The sequence below is a fragment of the Embiotoca jacksoni genome, unplaced genomic scaffold (genome assembly GCF_022577435.1).
Source record: "Embiotoca jacksoni isolate LCO1_2020_lvr unplaced genomic scaffold, fEmbJac1.0.p SCAF_2, whole genome shotgun sequence".
NCBI classification, from domain to species: domain Eukaryota; kingdom Metazoa; phylum Chordata; class Actinopteri; family Embiotocidae; genus Embiotoca; species Embiotoca jacksoni.
In genome coordinates, this window is record NW_027185340.1 from 1,167,704 (window position 1) to 1,185,320 (window position 17,617).

General features: G+C 40.9%; 1 protein-coding gene across 2 annotated transcripts in view; it reads left to right on the forward strand.

Moving 5' to 3' along the window:
* ubr3 (ubiquitin protein ligase E3 component n-recognin 3) overlaps positions 1–17,617 on the forward strand; it is a 36,890-nt gene that overhangs the window by 6,605 nt on the left and 12,668 nt on the right. Inside the window, exons 13-30 of one of the 2 annotated variants that reach the window (XM_069153785.1) lie at positions 22–111; positions 210–338; positions 451–503; positions 600–733; positions 1,180–1,265; positions 1,352–1,493; positions 2,847–2,943; positions 3,995–4,136; positions 4,554–4,658; positions 4,754–4,924; positions 6,033–6,065; positions 6,948–7,393; positions 8,743–8,831; positions 12,088–12,237; positions 13,259–13,392; positions 14,040–14,150; positions 14,535–14,735; positions 15,618–15,754. In XM_069153785.1, coding sequence (XP_069009886.1) covers positions 22–111; positions 210–338; positions 451–503; positions 600–733; positions 1,180–1,265; positions 1,352–1,493; positions 2,847–2,943; positions 3,995–4,136; positions 4,554–4,658; positions 4,754–4,924; positions 6,033–6,065; positions 6,948–7,393; positions 8,743–8,831; positions 12,088–12,237; positions 13,259–13,392; positions 14,040–14,150; positions 14,535–14,735; positions 15,618–15,754 — 2,450 coding nt within the window. The remainder of the gene's footprint in view (positions 1–21; positions 112–209; positions 339–450; positions 504–599; positions 734–1,179; positions 1,266–1,351; positions 1,494–2,846; positions 2,944–3,994; positions 4,137–4,553; positions 4,659–4,753; positions 4,925–6,032; positions 6,066–6,947; positions 7,394–8,742; positions 8,832–12,087; positions 12,238–13,258; positions 13,393–14,039; positions 14,151–14,534; positions 14,736–15,617; positions 15,755–17,617) is intronic. The other variant, XM_069153786.1, reaches the window with a different exon arrangement.

Consider the following 17,617-nt stretch of genomic DNA (forward strand, 5'->3'; position numbering starts at 1 on the left):
TGTTTGGTTGAAAATTCCCAGGCTGTAAAATGCCAAGGGTTGGATCTGGACAGCCTCCTGCCCGACCAAGAAATGCTGATGAAGATCATGGTGCATCCGCTCCAAATCCAGGTATAATGCATGAAAGCCACTGATTGATTTACTTTTACCTGAATATCACCTGCAGGTCTGTGGCCATGTGTTTAAATATTTACTCTGTGTGGCTGCAGGCGTGTCTGTCGGAGATCCACAGCAACATGTGGGTCAGGAATGGTCTGCAGATTAAGGGACAGGCTATGACCTACGTGCAGTCACACTTTTGCAACTCCATGATCGACCCAGACATCTACCTGCTGCAGGTTAGGATTGCTGGATCACAGACATCAGAGTCACTCATATGCAGCATGTCATTATTTTCCTTATTTGTCCCAATTTATTTTAAATTTCCGTTTCCTCCGTTTATTTTTGCAGGTCTGTGCATCCAGATTAGATCCTGACTACTTTATCTCAAGTGTTTTTGAGAGGTAAGCTCTGATTCTAATATCAAAATGCTGCGTAAATCATTATTAATTTGCAAACGGGTGATGTTGCGCACATTTACACTGTGTTGTCTGACACAGGTTTAAAGTGGTTGATCTGTTGACGATGGCGTCTCAGCACCAGAACGCTGTGTTGGACTCTGAGCAGGAGAGACCGATGCTTGAAGGAGCGCTGACCTTTCTGGTCATACTGACAAGCCTTCGCATTCATTTGGGTAAGTAGTGCAGCTGAGGATACCGTAGCAAAGAAACAAACACCTTTCCATGCAGTTCAAATACAGTTCATAAACTATTATTGCTGACACTGTGAGATGTTGACACAATAGTAGGAAGTTGTCAAGCGCTCGCTTGTAGCCACTGTTTCTTTTTGCTACTGCAGTTTTGTTGTTGTTTAGCATACAGTATATCCCAGGATGTGTGAGTTTACAAAAAATAAGCCATCAAAGGAAAATGTGATGCCGGGTATCTCTAGTGTGGCGATCTATAGTAGTATTGGTACATCATCGATAAAGCCTTTAAAATGAACTTTTGACATCTGGTCATGAATATAGAAGTGTAACATGGCACTTTCAAGATGTTTCTGTCATTTTATCCAACTACTGTATTGAAAGTTAACTTTGTCAATTTGCCTTCACGTTCTCTTTCTCACTTTCTCTGACAGGGATGACGGATGATGAGATCCTTCGGGCTGAGATGGTCTCTCAGTTGTGTATGAATGACCGTACGCACAGCGCTCTATTAGACCTCGTATCCTTCGGTTCGAAACAAATATATTAAGGAGTAGCTGTACTCACTTATTCATAACAGTATTTTCTTTAAGCATGTTGCCTTAGATTCCTGAGAATCCCAACCCAAAGAGTGGCATCGTACCGGGCAGCTGTAGTTTCGAGGATATGCTCTCTGCTGTGGCGGACTTCAAAGCCCCGGTGTTTGAGCCGGGAGGCTCCATGCAGCAGGGCATGTACACGCCTAAAGGTAGGAGGAGTCTGTGATACACTGACTCACCATTGTAACAAGGCTGGTACGATTAAATGCTGAATTTCCGCAAAATGTTGATGTGGGATAGAAATCATGAAACTGATGTTGCACTTTCACATAGTTTGTGTGAGCTGTCAGCACTGGAGAGCATCTCACTCCTGATGCTATACAGGGCCGATATTCCATATTAAATTATATCTGAAGCCCATTAGTCTTGTGTGATTAAAATGCTTTGTCCTGGCGAGAAATCGATAATTGTTTTTCCTCGTTGTTCTGTTGGAGGTTTTTCCTTCTAACTGTCACTCGAGAGGGAATTGTTGAATTGTTTGGTTTCTCCCTATAACGTTGTAACGCTCTGTTGAAAGGACCTTACTATGTTAAGTGCCCTGAGATTGCTTAAGTTGTGATTTGTTGCTGTATAAATATAATTGAATTGAAAAATAGAATTAAGCCTGGCACAATGTCGTAGCTATAAAATTCGAAGCCCCATTTGCAAAGAGCTGGAGTTAAAATCCCTCACTGGTTTGTGCCACCAAGGTTTCTTCTACCAGCCTTTTGTTGGTTGTAGCATTTGCACAGTGGAGTTTATAAGTTCGGAGCAGCATGAAGATCCAGTGTGTCTGTCTGCTGCCCTCCGCTGGTCAGCAGCAGCGTTACCTCTAACAAAGATGGCAATATTTAAGGAATGGGTCCAAATCGATGTATGAAAATGGAGAAAAATTGCAAATAGATTCTACAAAGACGGGTAATATGGCATTTATATTAAGAAAATCACAGCGCTCCATTTTCCATTTGAATATAACCCACAATAAAAGATAAGTTTTTGCGACATTTATTGTTTTATTTTCTGTTATCTTTCTAGAATATTTCTTCGATCCAGCAGCAGTTGTTTTGTGCCAAGCGACAATTAGATATCACGTGTATTTGGAAAGTTTACATGGTTCTCCAGTAAGAAGAGTGACGTATTTTTACATTCTGGCGTATGGAACATTTTTCAACAGATCAGAATCTGTGATCTAAAATAGGCCCTGAGTCCATCGCAAATGGTTTTAGAGATTTGACACAAAAGAAACAAATGTATGCTTAATACCTTCCTGTGAAATGAATGTCTTACACAATCCATTGAGGCTGATATCTATAATTAATACACATTTATATTCATGATTAGAAATGTGTAAAAATGATCCGGTTGAAGCTGAAAGTCTTGAGCTTTAGATCTTTGTCTTTGGTGCTACCACATGGGGGCAGGCTCGCACCACTTACATAGAGAAGGTGAAAACCAGAAAAAAGGGAATCAATGTCACTTTGAACCAGATGTTTCAAAGCATTTCTCTTCCTTTTCTCCACCAGCCGAGGTGTGGGAGAAGGAGTTCGACCCCATCATGGTCGTTCTCAGAACAGTCTATCGGCGTGACGTCCAGTCAGCAATGGACCGATACTCCGCATTGTAAGTCCACACTGCTCATAAATATCCAACCAAATAAATGATGTTTATATAATTAGGGTACTTTCTTCTTAATTCTGTGTACATTTCTGTCATTGTCCACCACATATTGTCTTTGCTCAATGCTATTCTTTTGTCGGTGCGTTCATGTTCCGTCTTCCTGACAAAAGCCAGCCGGCATCATGCTCTGTTGAGTCTCGTAGGGTCACCCCCCCCCCCCCCCCCCCCCCCCCGACCCCCCCATGAAGGGACATGATAAGAAAGGTCAGATCCACCGGCCGCTGCCGGGTTGGTTCCAATTAGATAGCTGTCGAGAAAAATCAATATTTCAGGCTAAATTGTAATAGAATTGAGGAAATCGTTCTTGTTTGATTGTGCTACAGACGTCTCCTAAGACAAACATGTCAGTGGAGGTGAAGCAGATACCTTGGGGTTAATTTTCTCGGAGGTTTCTGGTACGTGTGAAGATGCTAATTGTACCGACGGGGTCCCTTACTGAGTGCTTCTGTATTTGTGAAGATAGCCTCTCTGTAATGGGATTTTAGGCCTTCTCTGGTGTCGCTGTAATTCGTGGATATCTGGATGGATTACTGATGGTCTTATTTCTTTCACATACAGTGTGCCCTTTTCAAAGCGAGCATTTGGTCGTTCCAGTTCAGAAGAAACTGAGGCATATTTCTCCCTCAGACATATTGAATCTGCCGCTGCCACCTTCAGAGTCTGATACCAGCCTCATGTTGCTCATTTACACCGTTTGAATATGATGGATTGCCTGTCACCGGCCCCGGTTCATGTAATAACGATCCCATCATCACTAATACAGTGCTGCCCATCTGCTGCTCCGATGGATTGACTGAAATCTTTTGTGCGGTGATTTATTCTGAACAATGTTCGATGTCGTTTCACCAAACTCTTCGTTCTCTCAGCATTTGACCTTCTGTGGAAGTTGAACCTTCTGTTGTATGTAAACTAGCACCTGCAGTGTAGGTGTGGTGACTGCTATGTTCTCTATATTTCTGATTTATTTTTTCTTTTGTGTGATGACATTACCTAGTTTGAAACAGTTTGGCATTCACACTGGCAACCCATGGCCTCCTTACAAGGAGAGGACTCCCCTGCACCCGTGTTACAAAGGTCTAATCAGGCTGTTACACTGCAAGACGCTGCACATTGTGATTTTCACCCTCCTTTACAAGGTGAGCTCTTCAGTGACTACTCATGCAGTTTAATATAGCACTGTCCTCCTTGCATCTCAATTTACACCTTGAGCTAAATGTTTGGCATATTTAATTAGCGCACAAGGAATATGACTCGGCTATTAATTGGTGCTGACATGTTAAAAGATTCTGGTACAGGACAAGACTGACGAAGTGCAGCATAAAATGAGCAGCGCTCTTAGTTTAGATGAGGCAAAATGTATTTAAAAGAGACAGATGAGGAGTTATTAAAGTGTAACAACACCAGCACTTTAGTATCAGCTGCTAGGAAGAGAACAAATATCCTGTTTATATATGTATAATAATATAATTTAGAATTTACAAAATACAAACATTTTATCCCCTGAAATGTTGTTTAATTTGTTCTGCAGTGTAAGCTAATAGTTTATGTTCTAGATTTGGATGGATCACCCGAACATGTCTGAACATGTGCTGTGCATGGTGCTCTACCTGATTGAGTTGGGCTTGGACAACCAAGTTCAAGACAACAAGGAGGACGAGGTGAGATATATGTCAGAGTTTGAGTTGCAACCACTCTTGTCATTGTGGAGACTTCCAATTGCTCACCGATGTCTCGTGGGATGTTCTGCTTCCAGGAGCCTTGCATTGAGGAGCACTGTCATGACAGCTGGTTCCCTGGCACCAATCTCCTCTCCAATCTGCACCATGTCATCAACTTTGTGAGGGTTCGGGTTCCTGAGACGGCTCCTGAGGTGAAGAGAGAGGCCCCTCCCAGCACCAGCACTGAAGCGTCTTCTTACGGACAGGTAACGGGCAGCTGCACAAAAGGCACAAATAAGAACAGCAAATCGCTTCAATAAAATGTATTTTCTTACATCGTTCACATCTGTGCACCGCGGCAGTCAATTAACCCAGTGGATGTAGATGAATGTTTTAATGCTCCAGACCCAGATAGTTTTCACAGGCTGTTCAAGCAAGGCCAGTATTTATCAGTTGAATTCATCAAGTAGCCAAAAACTCTTTCCTGTGGGAGGCCGCTGTCGCTGTAAATCTGCTGAATTGTATTCATGTCTGCTTAAAGGTGAACCACGTGTATTTCTGTCAAACAATCCTGTTTCTAGACTTCATGCTAAGCTAAGCTAACAGGCCACTGGCCTCATATTTACAGCACATGAATGAGAGTGCTTCTCTTGGCAAGAAATTATTCATATTTCCACAAATGTTTTTGCTTTAAAATTTTGTTTAAGCAATAAAGAAATAAAAACGCATATGAATACATGTTGAATAAGGCTGCATCTCACAACCTGGAGTCTTCCTACATGGAACTAAAAGTAGCTGCCATGCACACGCCATGCACACGCCATGCACACACCATGCACACGCCATGCACACGCCATGCACACACCATGCACACGCCATGCACATGCCATGCACACGCCATGCACACGCCATGCACACGCCATGCACACGCCATGCAGGTGTCACACTGTCCGGTAAACTGAGAAGGGAAGAGTGCTGTGGTGATTCCAAGTTCATTGGTTCTGACAGCCGTTATATTGAGTGGGTTCGGACTGTTTTGACTTGTTGGTAAACCAACTGAATCTTTATGAACTTGACATTATCAAAATGTATTGCTTATAATATAAGTTGCCTGCATGAACGCGTTAATTATTTAACATGATTTTACTTATTGCGATTTGATTTTAGTGACTTTTTTTTTTTCACTGAGCTTTACAATATTTTGTGAACATGACTGCGAACATTAGCTTGTCAGGTTCTGTAGGTCTTCTTTGTCTTCTGCCTGGACATGCGCATGGTTTATTTGTCATCCTGCACTGCTGGTTTATCACCTTCATGTTCCTCTTTCACATCATCATTACTACTGTTGTTCATTTTGCTTTGCTCGTTCCACAGAACCCCAGGCGTCTTGCAGGGAATTGGCGAGAGGTAGCTGCCTGCACTCATTTCTATAAAAAAGGCTAATGGCTGTGATGACACTAGCAGCTGCATTTCTCTCGGTTTTTATCTCTATTATGAAAGAGTCTCTTTGCATGAGATTGTTTTGTGGGTTTCAGAGGAGGTTTGCCTTGGTGTGTTATGGCGTGTGTATAATGCTATGCTTCAGCAGTTCCCTCCCTCTCGACTCCTGAAACTAATTACGTGTGTAATGCAGGTCTGAGGTAAACGCTTTTTAACCGCATGTCAGAATGATTGATGTTGCCTTGACTGGACTATATGATGTATGTTTATTTAACAGTGCAGCTCGGGTCCGTTTTTTTGTCAGGTCAGGTCATGGCAATCCTTCGGATGGCTTGTGTGCATTATTTTTCCCTTTTAACATGGTGTCCTGAGTGCTATCAGTAAAGGTAGTCGTGAAATGTCGACTGAAATTTTCTAATGGACATTTGCTTTGACTTTAAGGTGTATTGTTCCTGTATGAATATGGTAATAACACATCCCTCCGATCCATCAAAGTCCATAAGACTATTAGGGATGTAATTTTTTTTTAGGAATTGATGTTTGTGCTCAAACATGGATCTGCCAAAGCACGTGCAGCAGATGCAGGTGAAATACGAAGGGATGTTGGTCACAAGGGGTTTATCTTCTGTCTCTGTTCGTATATTGTGGTGAATCTGTGAGCGTTTGATACTTGATACGTATTAAGTTCATGATATGTGTCACAAGCTGAAAGAAGATTTTATTTGAATGTGTGACCGTATTCATTTATGTCCCATATGTGTTTAAGGTGGGTTCTTGTGGTTAAAGCCCAAATGTTCACCAATTATTAGATTTGATGTAAATAAATGTAAATATTTAACTCTTTCTCAGAACCTTCGTGAAGCTCAGGTGTTCAGCCTGGTGGCGGAGCGCAGGAGGAAGTTCCAGGAGATAATCAACCGCAGCAGCACTGAAGCCGCACAGGTGGTCCGGCCCAAGAGCTCGTCGACGCGCTGGGTTCCACCGGGGACGCCCCCCCAGCTGGTGACCGAGATCCTGGAGATCCGAGAAAGCATGCTGTCCCTCCTCATCAAGCTCCACCAGAAGTTGTCATCCAAGCACAACTCTCTGTCGGCGTCTTGGCTGGAGGACATGGACACGAGCCGTCACGCTCACGGAGACGGCATCACAGCCATCGAGCGCATCCTCACCAAGGCAGCCACGCGCAGTTGCCAAATCAAGCGTAGCATCCAGGACATTTGTGGAAAAGTGTGTCCTCCAGTGCCACCAAAGAAGAACAGTCCCACTGACAAGAAAGCCATGGATAAAGAAGAGAGGTAAAGTGATCATGTACAGTTTCATTTGCACAGCTCATTAATGTTGCTCAGTATTTCTTTATATTAACACTCATTATCTCTTTGTAGTGGTTGTGGACTGATGTTGTTTTCATACAGCAATCTAAAAAGAGAGCTGCATCATCTTTAGTGTTATTTTACTTTACTATAATCAAGACGTAATCTATTCTTTAAAAGGGAAATTACGACTACAGTACTATGTGGCTTCTCTGAATATTGAAACATGAAATTCAAATGTTTGTATCACCATAAATATGGGTCAAAGATGAAGTCTCCTTTTTTTTTTTTAGCTAAATTTCTTAAATTTAAATTTCTCTGTTTTTCTTCTTTCGATAGACAACAATCTGCACATTTAGCACATTTGTTGCCGTTAACACTGCACACTTTGCATTGCCATGAAAATGCGGTCCATTGTCTGTTTGAAAAGTTAAACTCGGAGGGTTTTGGCTTTTCACCTCCCATTCACCCACTAATCTGTGTCTCCCATTTCCCTACTCGTAATGATGATTGAACGGGCTATAACCGTTTGATAATGGCCTGCTTCTGGGGTTGGCTTCACCTCACAGACAAAATTAAAGGCAGACCCTCTCCCATTCACATGAACTAGACCTGTTTCCAAGGCAACCACCAGACGGTGGAGTGGTCAGTGGCAGTGCTTCGAAGCTCGTTCTTCAGGCTGGTTGTCGGCATCACTGAAAGTTATTGAGCTGCATTTGTTTATGTCCTCTTATTAGGGGCTTCATTTACAGTCAACTCTCAGCCTGCACGTCTGCACAGCAGGGCTTAACCCGCCATATTAGTTTATTAATCAACCTTTCCCACTTATACAACACAGCCTTGTTGAAATCAGACACTCTTCCCTGAATGTGACAGTACATAGAAGAATGTGTTGCACATGCTGTGGGTGATGAAAGGTAACACAACCTGCACAACAGCTCTCACAATACTGTAAAGATGAATCAGAATCAGCTTCATAGGCCAGGTATGTAACATCATTTAACTTCAGCTCTCGGTGTGAAAACAGACAGACATAAATAAACAAATAAAACATAAATAGACGTTAATTAATGCTCAAATGAAGAAAGGTGTTGCCGGTAACTTATGATCAGAGCCGTGCTTGATCCCGTTTTCACTTCCTTAGTGTTTCTTTTCTCATAGAAATGTTCCGTATCCCTCAATATAAACTGACTGGTAAAATCCAGATATTTCTTCGGTATGGATTATATTATCAGGATATCCTCGCAAGTGGTATTTATTTGGTTATAAGCTCAAGGTAAATGCTGGGTTGCATATTCATCAAACAGAATTTCACTTGTTGTTTTGTCTTCTAGACGTCTGAGGGCCAGAGAGAGACAGCAGAAACTGCTTGCTGAATTTGCCTCCAGGCAGAAGAGTTTCATGGAAACAGCCATGGATGTTGGTAAGAACTGTTTTTTTTTTTTTTAACTGGTTGCCTCAGTTTTATAGATTTAGAGCTTTAAATGACCTCACACACACACACACACACACACACACACACACACACACACACACACACACACACACACACAGCAGCCACGTCCCGATTTCTGCTTGCAAAGAGTTCACTTTCGGTTTTGGCAGGACACTCTGCAGAAGCAAAAAGACTTCCTGTCTTCATTTCAAATGAAAAGCCCTTGATCATTATAGAAATATCAGGCCAGGCCAGCTATATACTAGGTTTTGACCTTGTTGTGTTTCCGGGCCGCGTTAAAATGACTAAAATGTAGATTAAATATCTGCAATCTTTACAGAACACCGTTTGGGATATTTTAACTTGGGCTCGTCCGAGTACTGCAACAACCACTCTCATATAGTCTGATAGGATGCAAAGGTCTTCGGCACTTTATATGTCCATCATGCAGTACCATCAAAGAGTGGTATGAGTGGTCCCATATTAATTCTGCAGCATTAGACAGGAAGTCCTGCAGTAGATGTTATGGCCCCCACACAGCCCCAAATTCACAGAAGAACTGTGGCCAGTTCTTCAAGATGCTTTAAATAATCTATCTGCCAAGTATCCTTAAAACTGTTTAAGAACATACTGTGGAGAATTATTCACTTAAATATGGATTAGATTTGGGAGTTTTCTGTTAACTTTACTCTATGAAGTTCATTTGTGAATAAAAACTCTCTAAAAGTGCCTAAAATCTTTTTGCACAGTACTGTAGGTGTGCGAGACCTTTTAAAAAGTACAAAACACGTATTAACACTTTTAGTTTGAAGGACATCCTGCTACTGTGGCCCTTGAAGAGAAAGCGCTGCTGGCTAAAATAAACCTATCATTGCTGTGTGTTTTTCACTGGGGCAAGGTGACAGTGGGCCGAGTCTCTGCAGGCCTTTCACAAGACATTGAGAGGAGGGTGGTCCTGTGGGAGGGAGGGTGGCTGCTGGCTGGGAGGGCACATAGGATCAAAGCACTAATAGTAGGGTGGACTCCCAGGGCCCACCCTGACACAGCATGGTTAGCGAATGAATAATGGCTGCGATGTTCTGAAGGACCGAGCTGGCAGGACTGTGCTCCCACGTCTTCCTGCCGAGCTGTAATTTTAGTTGCTTTACTTCAAGCTGCGTGTTGGATTTACATCACCGGGACTGAAGCACCATTTAAATGGGATGAGAAGGTTTGCTTAGGTTATGAGATATTTCTGAGATCTCTGCCTCCATCTCAGTACGAGGAAGGTGAATGGAATTTTATATTTTGTACTCGTAGGGTCTGATTTAATAAAGGTTTGCGTGTGTACAATCACGTGCAAACTTCACATCAATGTCCAAGCTGATCTACTAACGACGTGCAGTGAGGATTGACGTCCATTTTGCGTGTTATACGATAGAATAACTATAGAATATGTAGAGAACGGGGTTTTACACCCGTGGAAACATTTTTGAGATGACAGAGGGAAAAATTACATAAAAAAAAAAAAAAAAAATCAATAAACTAAACTAGATAATCAACAGACCTGTCTGTGAAAAGTTATCATTGAAACGACTTTTTTTGTGTAAAATATTCCGTGGGGAAGCTGGCAGCGCGGCCTGTGGATCCTTCAGAGTAGCCTGGATGCAGTTTCATGAAAATAGATGTTGCAGTTGAAATTGTAAATGTCATGTTTTAATGCACCACAAACTAAATCCCAGACAGAAACCTCAAAGACAGATACGCAAAGCCTGAACAAATTGAACCAAAGCTGTCTGAAATGCTAGATAGAAGTTGGTCAGATCATTTCTGTGAAACGGCCCTTTTTCAGTAACTCTGGTGCTTTTTGACTTTAGATGTTTCATAGTTTTAGGAGCATTCTCTAAAAACAAGCTAACATTTGAAGAGTTACCAACTTGAGCTCATACAGCTTTTCAAGAGGATTTATACATTTTTGCTGCTTGCTTTTCTTACCTTTGGAGTGTGTTTGAGTGCACGCAGACACATTGGTGACTCGATGTACTCGGATGGATGGCCTGAGGCTAAAGCTGTAGCATTGACATCTAATGCAAACAGTTTTCATTTCCCCGGGAACACGGTGACCTCTCCTGAGAACATGTTCTTCCAAAAAGCAATAAATCAATTTCTAACACAGCTTGACATTTCTACACAGTGTTTACTGCTCAAATTGAACATAGTTCTTAACATTTATAACCGATATCACATTATGAGTTCATTTCTAGTGCCGTGCCAATCGGGCAGCGACTGTAGGTGTAGCAGTGAGTGGATTTCATGCATTTTGCCGTTACAGACAATTGTATTTTGCAGTTATTTAGAATTTATTACAAATTCTGTCATTACCGGTTTAACAATTGGACTGAATAAGTATGAGTCGTTAGTTTTGAGTGGTTATGGGATATTATTTTTCTTGAAATGCCCACCCCTACCATTGATCTCTGGACGGTGTGGTCAGTTTTGACCTGCTAACCAGGCTTTTAAATAAAACCCATCCGGTTGCTGTGCCCCCTTTGGAAACAATCCTGTCAAGCCACAAATTAATGTTGAGAAAATAAAACATTTTCTGACTATTTCACTTAGTTTTGATGCCTTTACAGATTCTTAAATATTTATTTGCCTTACAAGTCAGAACTTCTTGTGTTTCTAATTTTTTTCTGATTATTTCCAGGTTTATGAGCATGTGACAGGTTTTCAAAGTGATGTTTGGACCACATAGTACTTTATGAAGATACTGCATCTTTAACTTTAAGCTGTGTTACAAATGATTGGATACGCCAAAAGATCAAAGCCTGAAATTGTTCATTTCCAGTATAAATTAGAAAGAGGTAGTGTTGCTAAACAATGAATGCTATTTGCTGCCTGAGTGGGAGCATGGCTGGAAATGACCTGCCCTTATTATGGAGAATTACCTCAATTACTGATCTACCCAAAGGAAAACCTTTCAGACATCATTACCTCTAAATGTCTCTCACTGTGTTGGACGCTCTTCACTTACCCACGGGTGAATGTAATACTGACACATTATTAAACTTAATTTATAACTTCTCTCTCTCTCGGTTTTTAGTAATTATTGGCTTCTAGTGTTTAGTGTATCCCAACGTTATAGTTTTTGGTATCAGTAATCTTCAATCTACATTCACCGTAATCATTTTTTGAGATGAAATCTTTATACAAATAAGCTTTTACAAACTTAAACTTAAGTTATTCTTTTTCTTTCACGTGCCAGAATCCCCCGACACCGAAGCAGCGATGGATCTGGGTGCCTCTGAAATGATGGAGTCCGAGGTGCTTTATGACTGCGTGATCTGTGGCCAAAGCGGACCTTCCACTGAGGACCGACCCACTGGACTAGTGGTTCTCCTCCAGGCTTCTTCAGGTCAGTGGGGGCTGGTGATAAAAAGAATTTGGGGGGTGGGCGCAATGTTTGTAAGCATTTTATTAAATGCTTACAGGTGCTGACAGACTACCAGCTGCATTTTACCAGCAAACGATCATTATGTAATGAATTTATATTTTACATGTTAAAGTAGTATTTTTGTCCTCTCGGTGTTGGAGAGGGGGGGTATTAACAAACCGCTTCAGATATTACATTTCCCAGCATTCTCCCTTCCCTTTCTTAAATGCTGAAACTAATAGAAATCCCTGTACAATTTAAACATGCATCACGACTCGTCTGCCTCTCTGGTGACTCTTACCTTTTAAACCAACAGTTATTTTTTGCACCCTTCATCCATATTGAAAGTCTGATACTTAGTTAGCGTGGTAGCTGTTATTTTAATTGGCTCATTTATCATTCATGGTGATCCCTGCCCACATGTACATAGAGCCTGCTGCTGTAATCCTATTTTAGATGACAGGTGAGGATCACTCAAGAAAATAAATGGCGTGTTTTATTACAAATGAATCGCATTGTAAAATGGTTCAGAAGATTCTGACCTCAGCATCAAAAATAGAAGTCTGTAGTCACAATGACATTATCCTCCTCAGTGACCTGAAACTATCAACATTTAAAGCATGTACAACTTTCAGGAGTGATTTCTTCATTACTGAACGTGTGATTGATCGGCATATTGTCTCCAGCTGAAATCTGTAGCTGGAATTAAATGAAAGAGACAAAATTTCCAAATATTATCTGCACAAAGTTGCTCAAAACACAATTTAATCACTTTGTGCTTCATGAAGTGGGTTCGCCACTATCCTGTATATAGACAATAATTGTTGATTATTTGAAGTCTACATGATTCGGGATAGATTTTGAAAATAGTCGTGGAATTGAAGTTTAAATAATCTTAAAACCGTTTTATACAAATACTGAATTCAGTTACGACTGGTGTGTAAAATGTTCATACCATGACCTCGGGTCTTTATCGTTACTGACATCTGTGATTATCTTTCAGTGCTCGGGCACCGCAGCAAAAACAAAGAGCCGAAGAATCTTCCGACGAGCGACGAAGAGCACATTTACCCTGCAGACACGTGCGGAGTGGCTCACGACGTCCGGCTCACGCTCATGCAGCAGTTCTTCAAAGATGTACGTGACTCACAGAAAACATCGCTGGCTTTACACAGGAGGGACAAAAGGCTAAAAGCACCCAGATCACTAGAAGAGATACGGGTTTGTCTCTAAGATAACAGCTCCTTGACATTTAATTTATATGAATGTCAGTGAAGTAAGTACCTGCAGCTCCAGAAGTCCTTAAGAACATGTAGGAAGCTGAACAACACCTGTCTGAACTGCTTGTGGTGGTTCCATTTATAGGCTGGTACATTATAAGAGACAGCAATGTGTGACAAACAGCAAAGTAAAATGCATATTAAGAAACTTTATTAGCCTAGATACTTAACTTGCTTCTTATGCCAATTTGATGTACTTGCTAGCGTCCAGCATATCTTCAAACACTAATTACAATTGTTTACTTGGATATAATAAAATTTAAAAGTTGTCAATTCACACATGCTGTCTAGTTGTCAATGAAGAGATGCTGGCTTTTAATTACATATTAAACAGCATAATAACATATAATGGTATCTAAGTTGTTTACATTTGCTTGATATAGTTTGTTAATTCCAATCTTTAAAAAACAGAAAGTCAGTTTATTTCTTGGAACAGCAAATTCAATATAAGCTCCTGAAGGAGTATTTGCATACTCTAATGGAGTGATTTTTCTTTTTCTGCAGAGCTCTTGTCTGCAGTCTGTGTCGATAGGTTGGGACGGGGGCGTCTACGTCCAGACCTGTGGACACACTTTGCATATAGATTGCCACAAGTCATACATGGAGTCTCTGAGGGTAAGACGACACTTGACCCCATGAAATGATTGGTTGCTTGATCGGTTACTTGATTGACAGAAAGTTAATCAGTGACAATTTTGACAACTGATTAATCATTTTGATCATTATTAAGTGCATAAACAGTTTTTAATTACAGATACTCCAGCGTGAGAAGTTCATTACTCATCTGTTGTTATTTTTTTTATTATTATTATTATTTTTTTTTTTTTTAACCTTTGACCAGACAGAAATTCAATTCAATTCAATGTTGATATTTTCCAAAAGGAAATGCAGTATAGAGTTAAAATTATTGGGTCACATTTTCAGAAACTATTTGATCCTATTAACCGCATTCAGTTGAATAAGTCAAATAAATGTAACTTTCCTGTGTCCTTTTTTCAGAATGATCAGGTCCTCCAGGGTTTCTCTGTTGACAAGGGGGAATTTACGTGCCCACTGTGTCGGCAGTTTGCCAACAGTGTCCTTCCCTGTCGGCCCGGCCGCGGCACCGAGGCCGGCGCTTGGCACACGCACACAAACAAGAAGGCATGTCTGCTTGTCAAGGAGGTGGAAGATCTTCAGGAGAAACTCGGCCTTTTCCCAGTAAGTTTTAAAAATGAGGCCAGACATTTATCATTTGAAGTATCCTCTGTGTAACACAGATTACAATTAAAAGAATCGATCAGCTCGCTCCAAATTGTTGAGAGTGTTGACCTTTGATGGAGATAAAAACAATTCAAAAATGAGCTCCTGTTTCATCAAGTCCAGACAAACAGGCAGAAAAGGTGATTGAGGAAAAAAAGGTGGAGACAGAGAAAGTGGAATCAATTCAGCAGAAGGAGGAAAAAGAAGAGAAAAGCACAATGCAGAAGAATTTAATTAAGAAGTGATGTCTGATTGTGCGGCATATGAGTGAATGTCATTTTTACATTTATATATCTTTTGATTGGCTTTATATTTTATGCTATTTGGGAAGAAAATTGTTTTTTGGAAGTGACACAATTGTTTAACATCAGATATTGACTGCTGTCCACTCTCAGTCTCTAGCAGCTAAAAAGTCAAAAACGTATTGTAAATACGTGATCGGTCTAAAACCCATTTCCTGCTTCAGGGTTACATGTCAGGTAATCCATCATCATGAATTGCTGTTACACTTGTACGGCAACATCAAAATTAATTGATTTCAAATCTCTGCTCTGCGATACCATGAAACTATAATGACATTTTGACAAAATAAAAACTGTAATTTCTCTAAGTTCGGTTTCATGCTGCTTCAAGACGGCAGGAAACCACCAGATTCATCAAAGTACATTAAGAAATCTAAAACATTTCAATATGTAAAGGCATTTTGAAGATGAGGCAAAATGTTTGACCCAAGAACGTGTTATTGACCTTACGATAAAGAATATTTCTCTGAGGTTAGATTAACATCCCACATTCTGTTCAAGTGAAGATAGTGTCTTCATTTTGTTCTTGTTCTCTCAGACGGAGTCAAACTTGAGCAAAGAGATGGAGTTGGTAATCAAAGACATCAAAAACACCACCCAGAAGAAATACATGGACTATGGCAAGAACCCGGGCTCCCCTGACAATGACTTCCTGTTCATGTATTCAGTGGCGAGGTAAGAGCAGAGTCAAAGTTGGAGTTAAAGGAGCTAAACTATATTTACTGTATCCCAGTAGACTGACATGCAGACCGTTGTGGAAGAGGAAAATGATCCTCAAGTCAAAACCCTTTATTTATCAATTGATCTACATTTCAGCCATCGACATGGTGGTGAGCTGTGGTTAGTGGCAGATCTCTGAAATGATGGTGGAAGCACATTGATGCCACCGATTTCCATGTGGCTTCTATGATTTGATACTTCCTCACAATTATCTTTTTTTTTTTCCTTTTCTTTTTCACTTTAATTTCCAAGAAACCCCTGTTGTTCTGATTGAATGACGTTTTCCACCCAGCTACAAATGGATGGATGGCTATAATAGTTAAATGGTCCATGCAGACAGACAGAAGTGTCCTCTCCTCGTTCTTAAGACTCTGACTTTGTTTGTTTTTTCCTGTTGAAAGGCTCCTCAAAGTGGAACTGAAATTAAATACTGGAGTTTTTACATAGTACTTGTACCCAATATATGGGTTACTAAGTTCCTCAGAGACCTGTGAAGTTGTATTTGATTTGCTTCCCTCATGCTTCTCATTATGCTGCCTTTATAAACAGCGTGAGCAGATTTGTCACTGGAGGCTGCAGCAGAATTGTTCTGCCTCTTTCTTTGGTTTTACTAATTAGGTCTGATTGATTATAGATTTATTACAGCCTCTCTGAATGAATTTGAGCACTTTCAAAAGGTCTTACTTAAGCTTGCTTAGTCACAGTTTCAGTTCTGCTGGTTACCCATTTGCACATATTCTGCAGTTCCTTAACATTACGTAGTCTCGGGTTATCTTGGGGTGAACGATCAGTGTAAAACATACGTTGCAGTGTCTCCGTTTGATTTTGGCCTGGAATCTTAAGTGCATGTCACCCTTCAGCCACAAAACAGACTCAAATAGGCTGGAAAAAAGAAATGACACAGTCTGTTCTCAGGTATTTGTATCTTCTCAACAGACCGGTCACAGGTAAGAGAAATGACTGCCCCCCAGTTCACCTTGAGGTCTCTGACTCCACGCCACTCCCATTGCAAAAACTCTGCCCTTCTTGAAGCGTAACCATCCAGACCTTTTGCCCACCCAATGCTGTGGTTCCTTCAGCCCTCCACCCTGAACAGAATGATCCCATGAGTGTGTCTGGGTGCCTGTTGGCTTTCTGAAGTTCAATGAACAGCGCAAATTGCCTGAGGAGTGGAAAATTCCTCTGTCACAGGGGTGCTCTTATCAGCCAAAGCCAGATGGCGCTTCACCGTGGCTGCATTATCTATGTGAAATTGCTTTTTCTCCCAGGAAACCCAAGGATTTGCCCCCTCCCCCTCCCTGCCCGTAGGAAAAAATGGCCAGTGGTGGGATGAAAACGGGCCTAGATCAGTCTTATTTTAGTGATACCTATCTGTTTTCACCATCTATGTACTTTGTTAAAGGTTTATTTTATTTTATCACTGTTTTGGAATTAAAATTCAGGATAGAAATATGTTTGGATATGCATGGGAAATACACATTGGGGATTATGCATGAACTGTGGTTGGAACAGTTTTTATGCTAATGGTTCAACTTGTGCAAAATCAGTCTTGGAAAGCTGTCATTTATTTGATACGCTATTGCTGCTGCAAAACAGCTGCATTAAACAGCAAATGGCTTGACTAGGCAGCATCTTTCATCTTCCTAATCAAACTGGTAAAAGAGGCAGGCTACGTAACCGAAAGCTGGATATGGTGATACTCAGCCATTTATAGCAATACACACACACACACACACACACACACACACACACACACACACACGAAAACACACACAAACACATTTTCTTTCAGTGACAAATCGGAGACTTAATCTATGT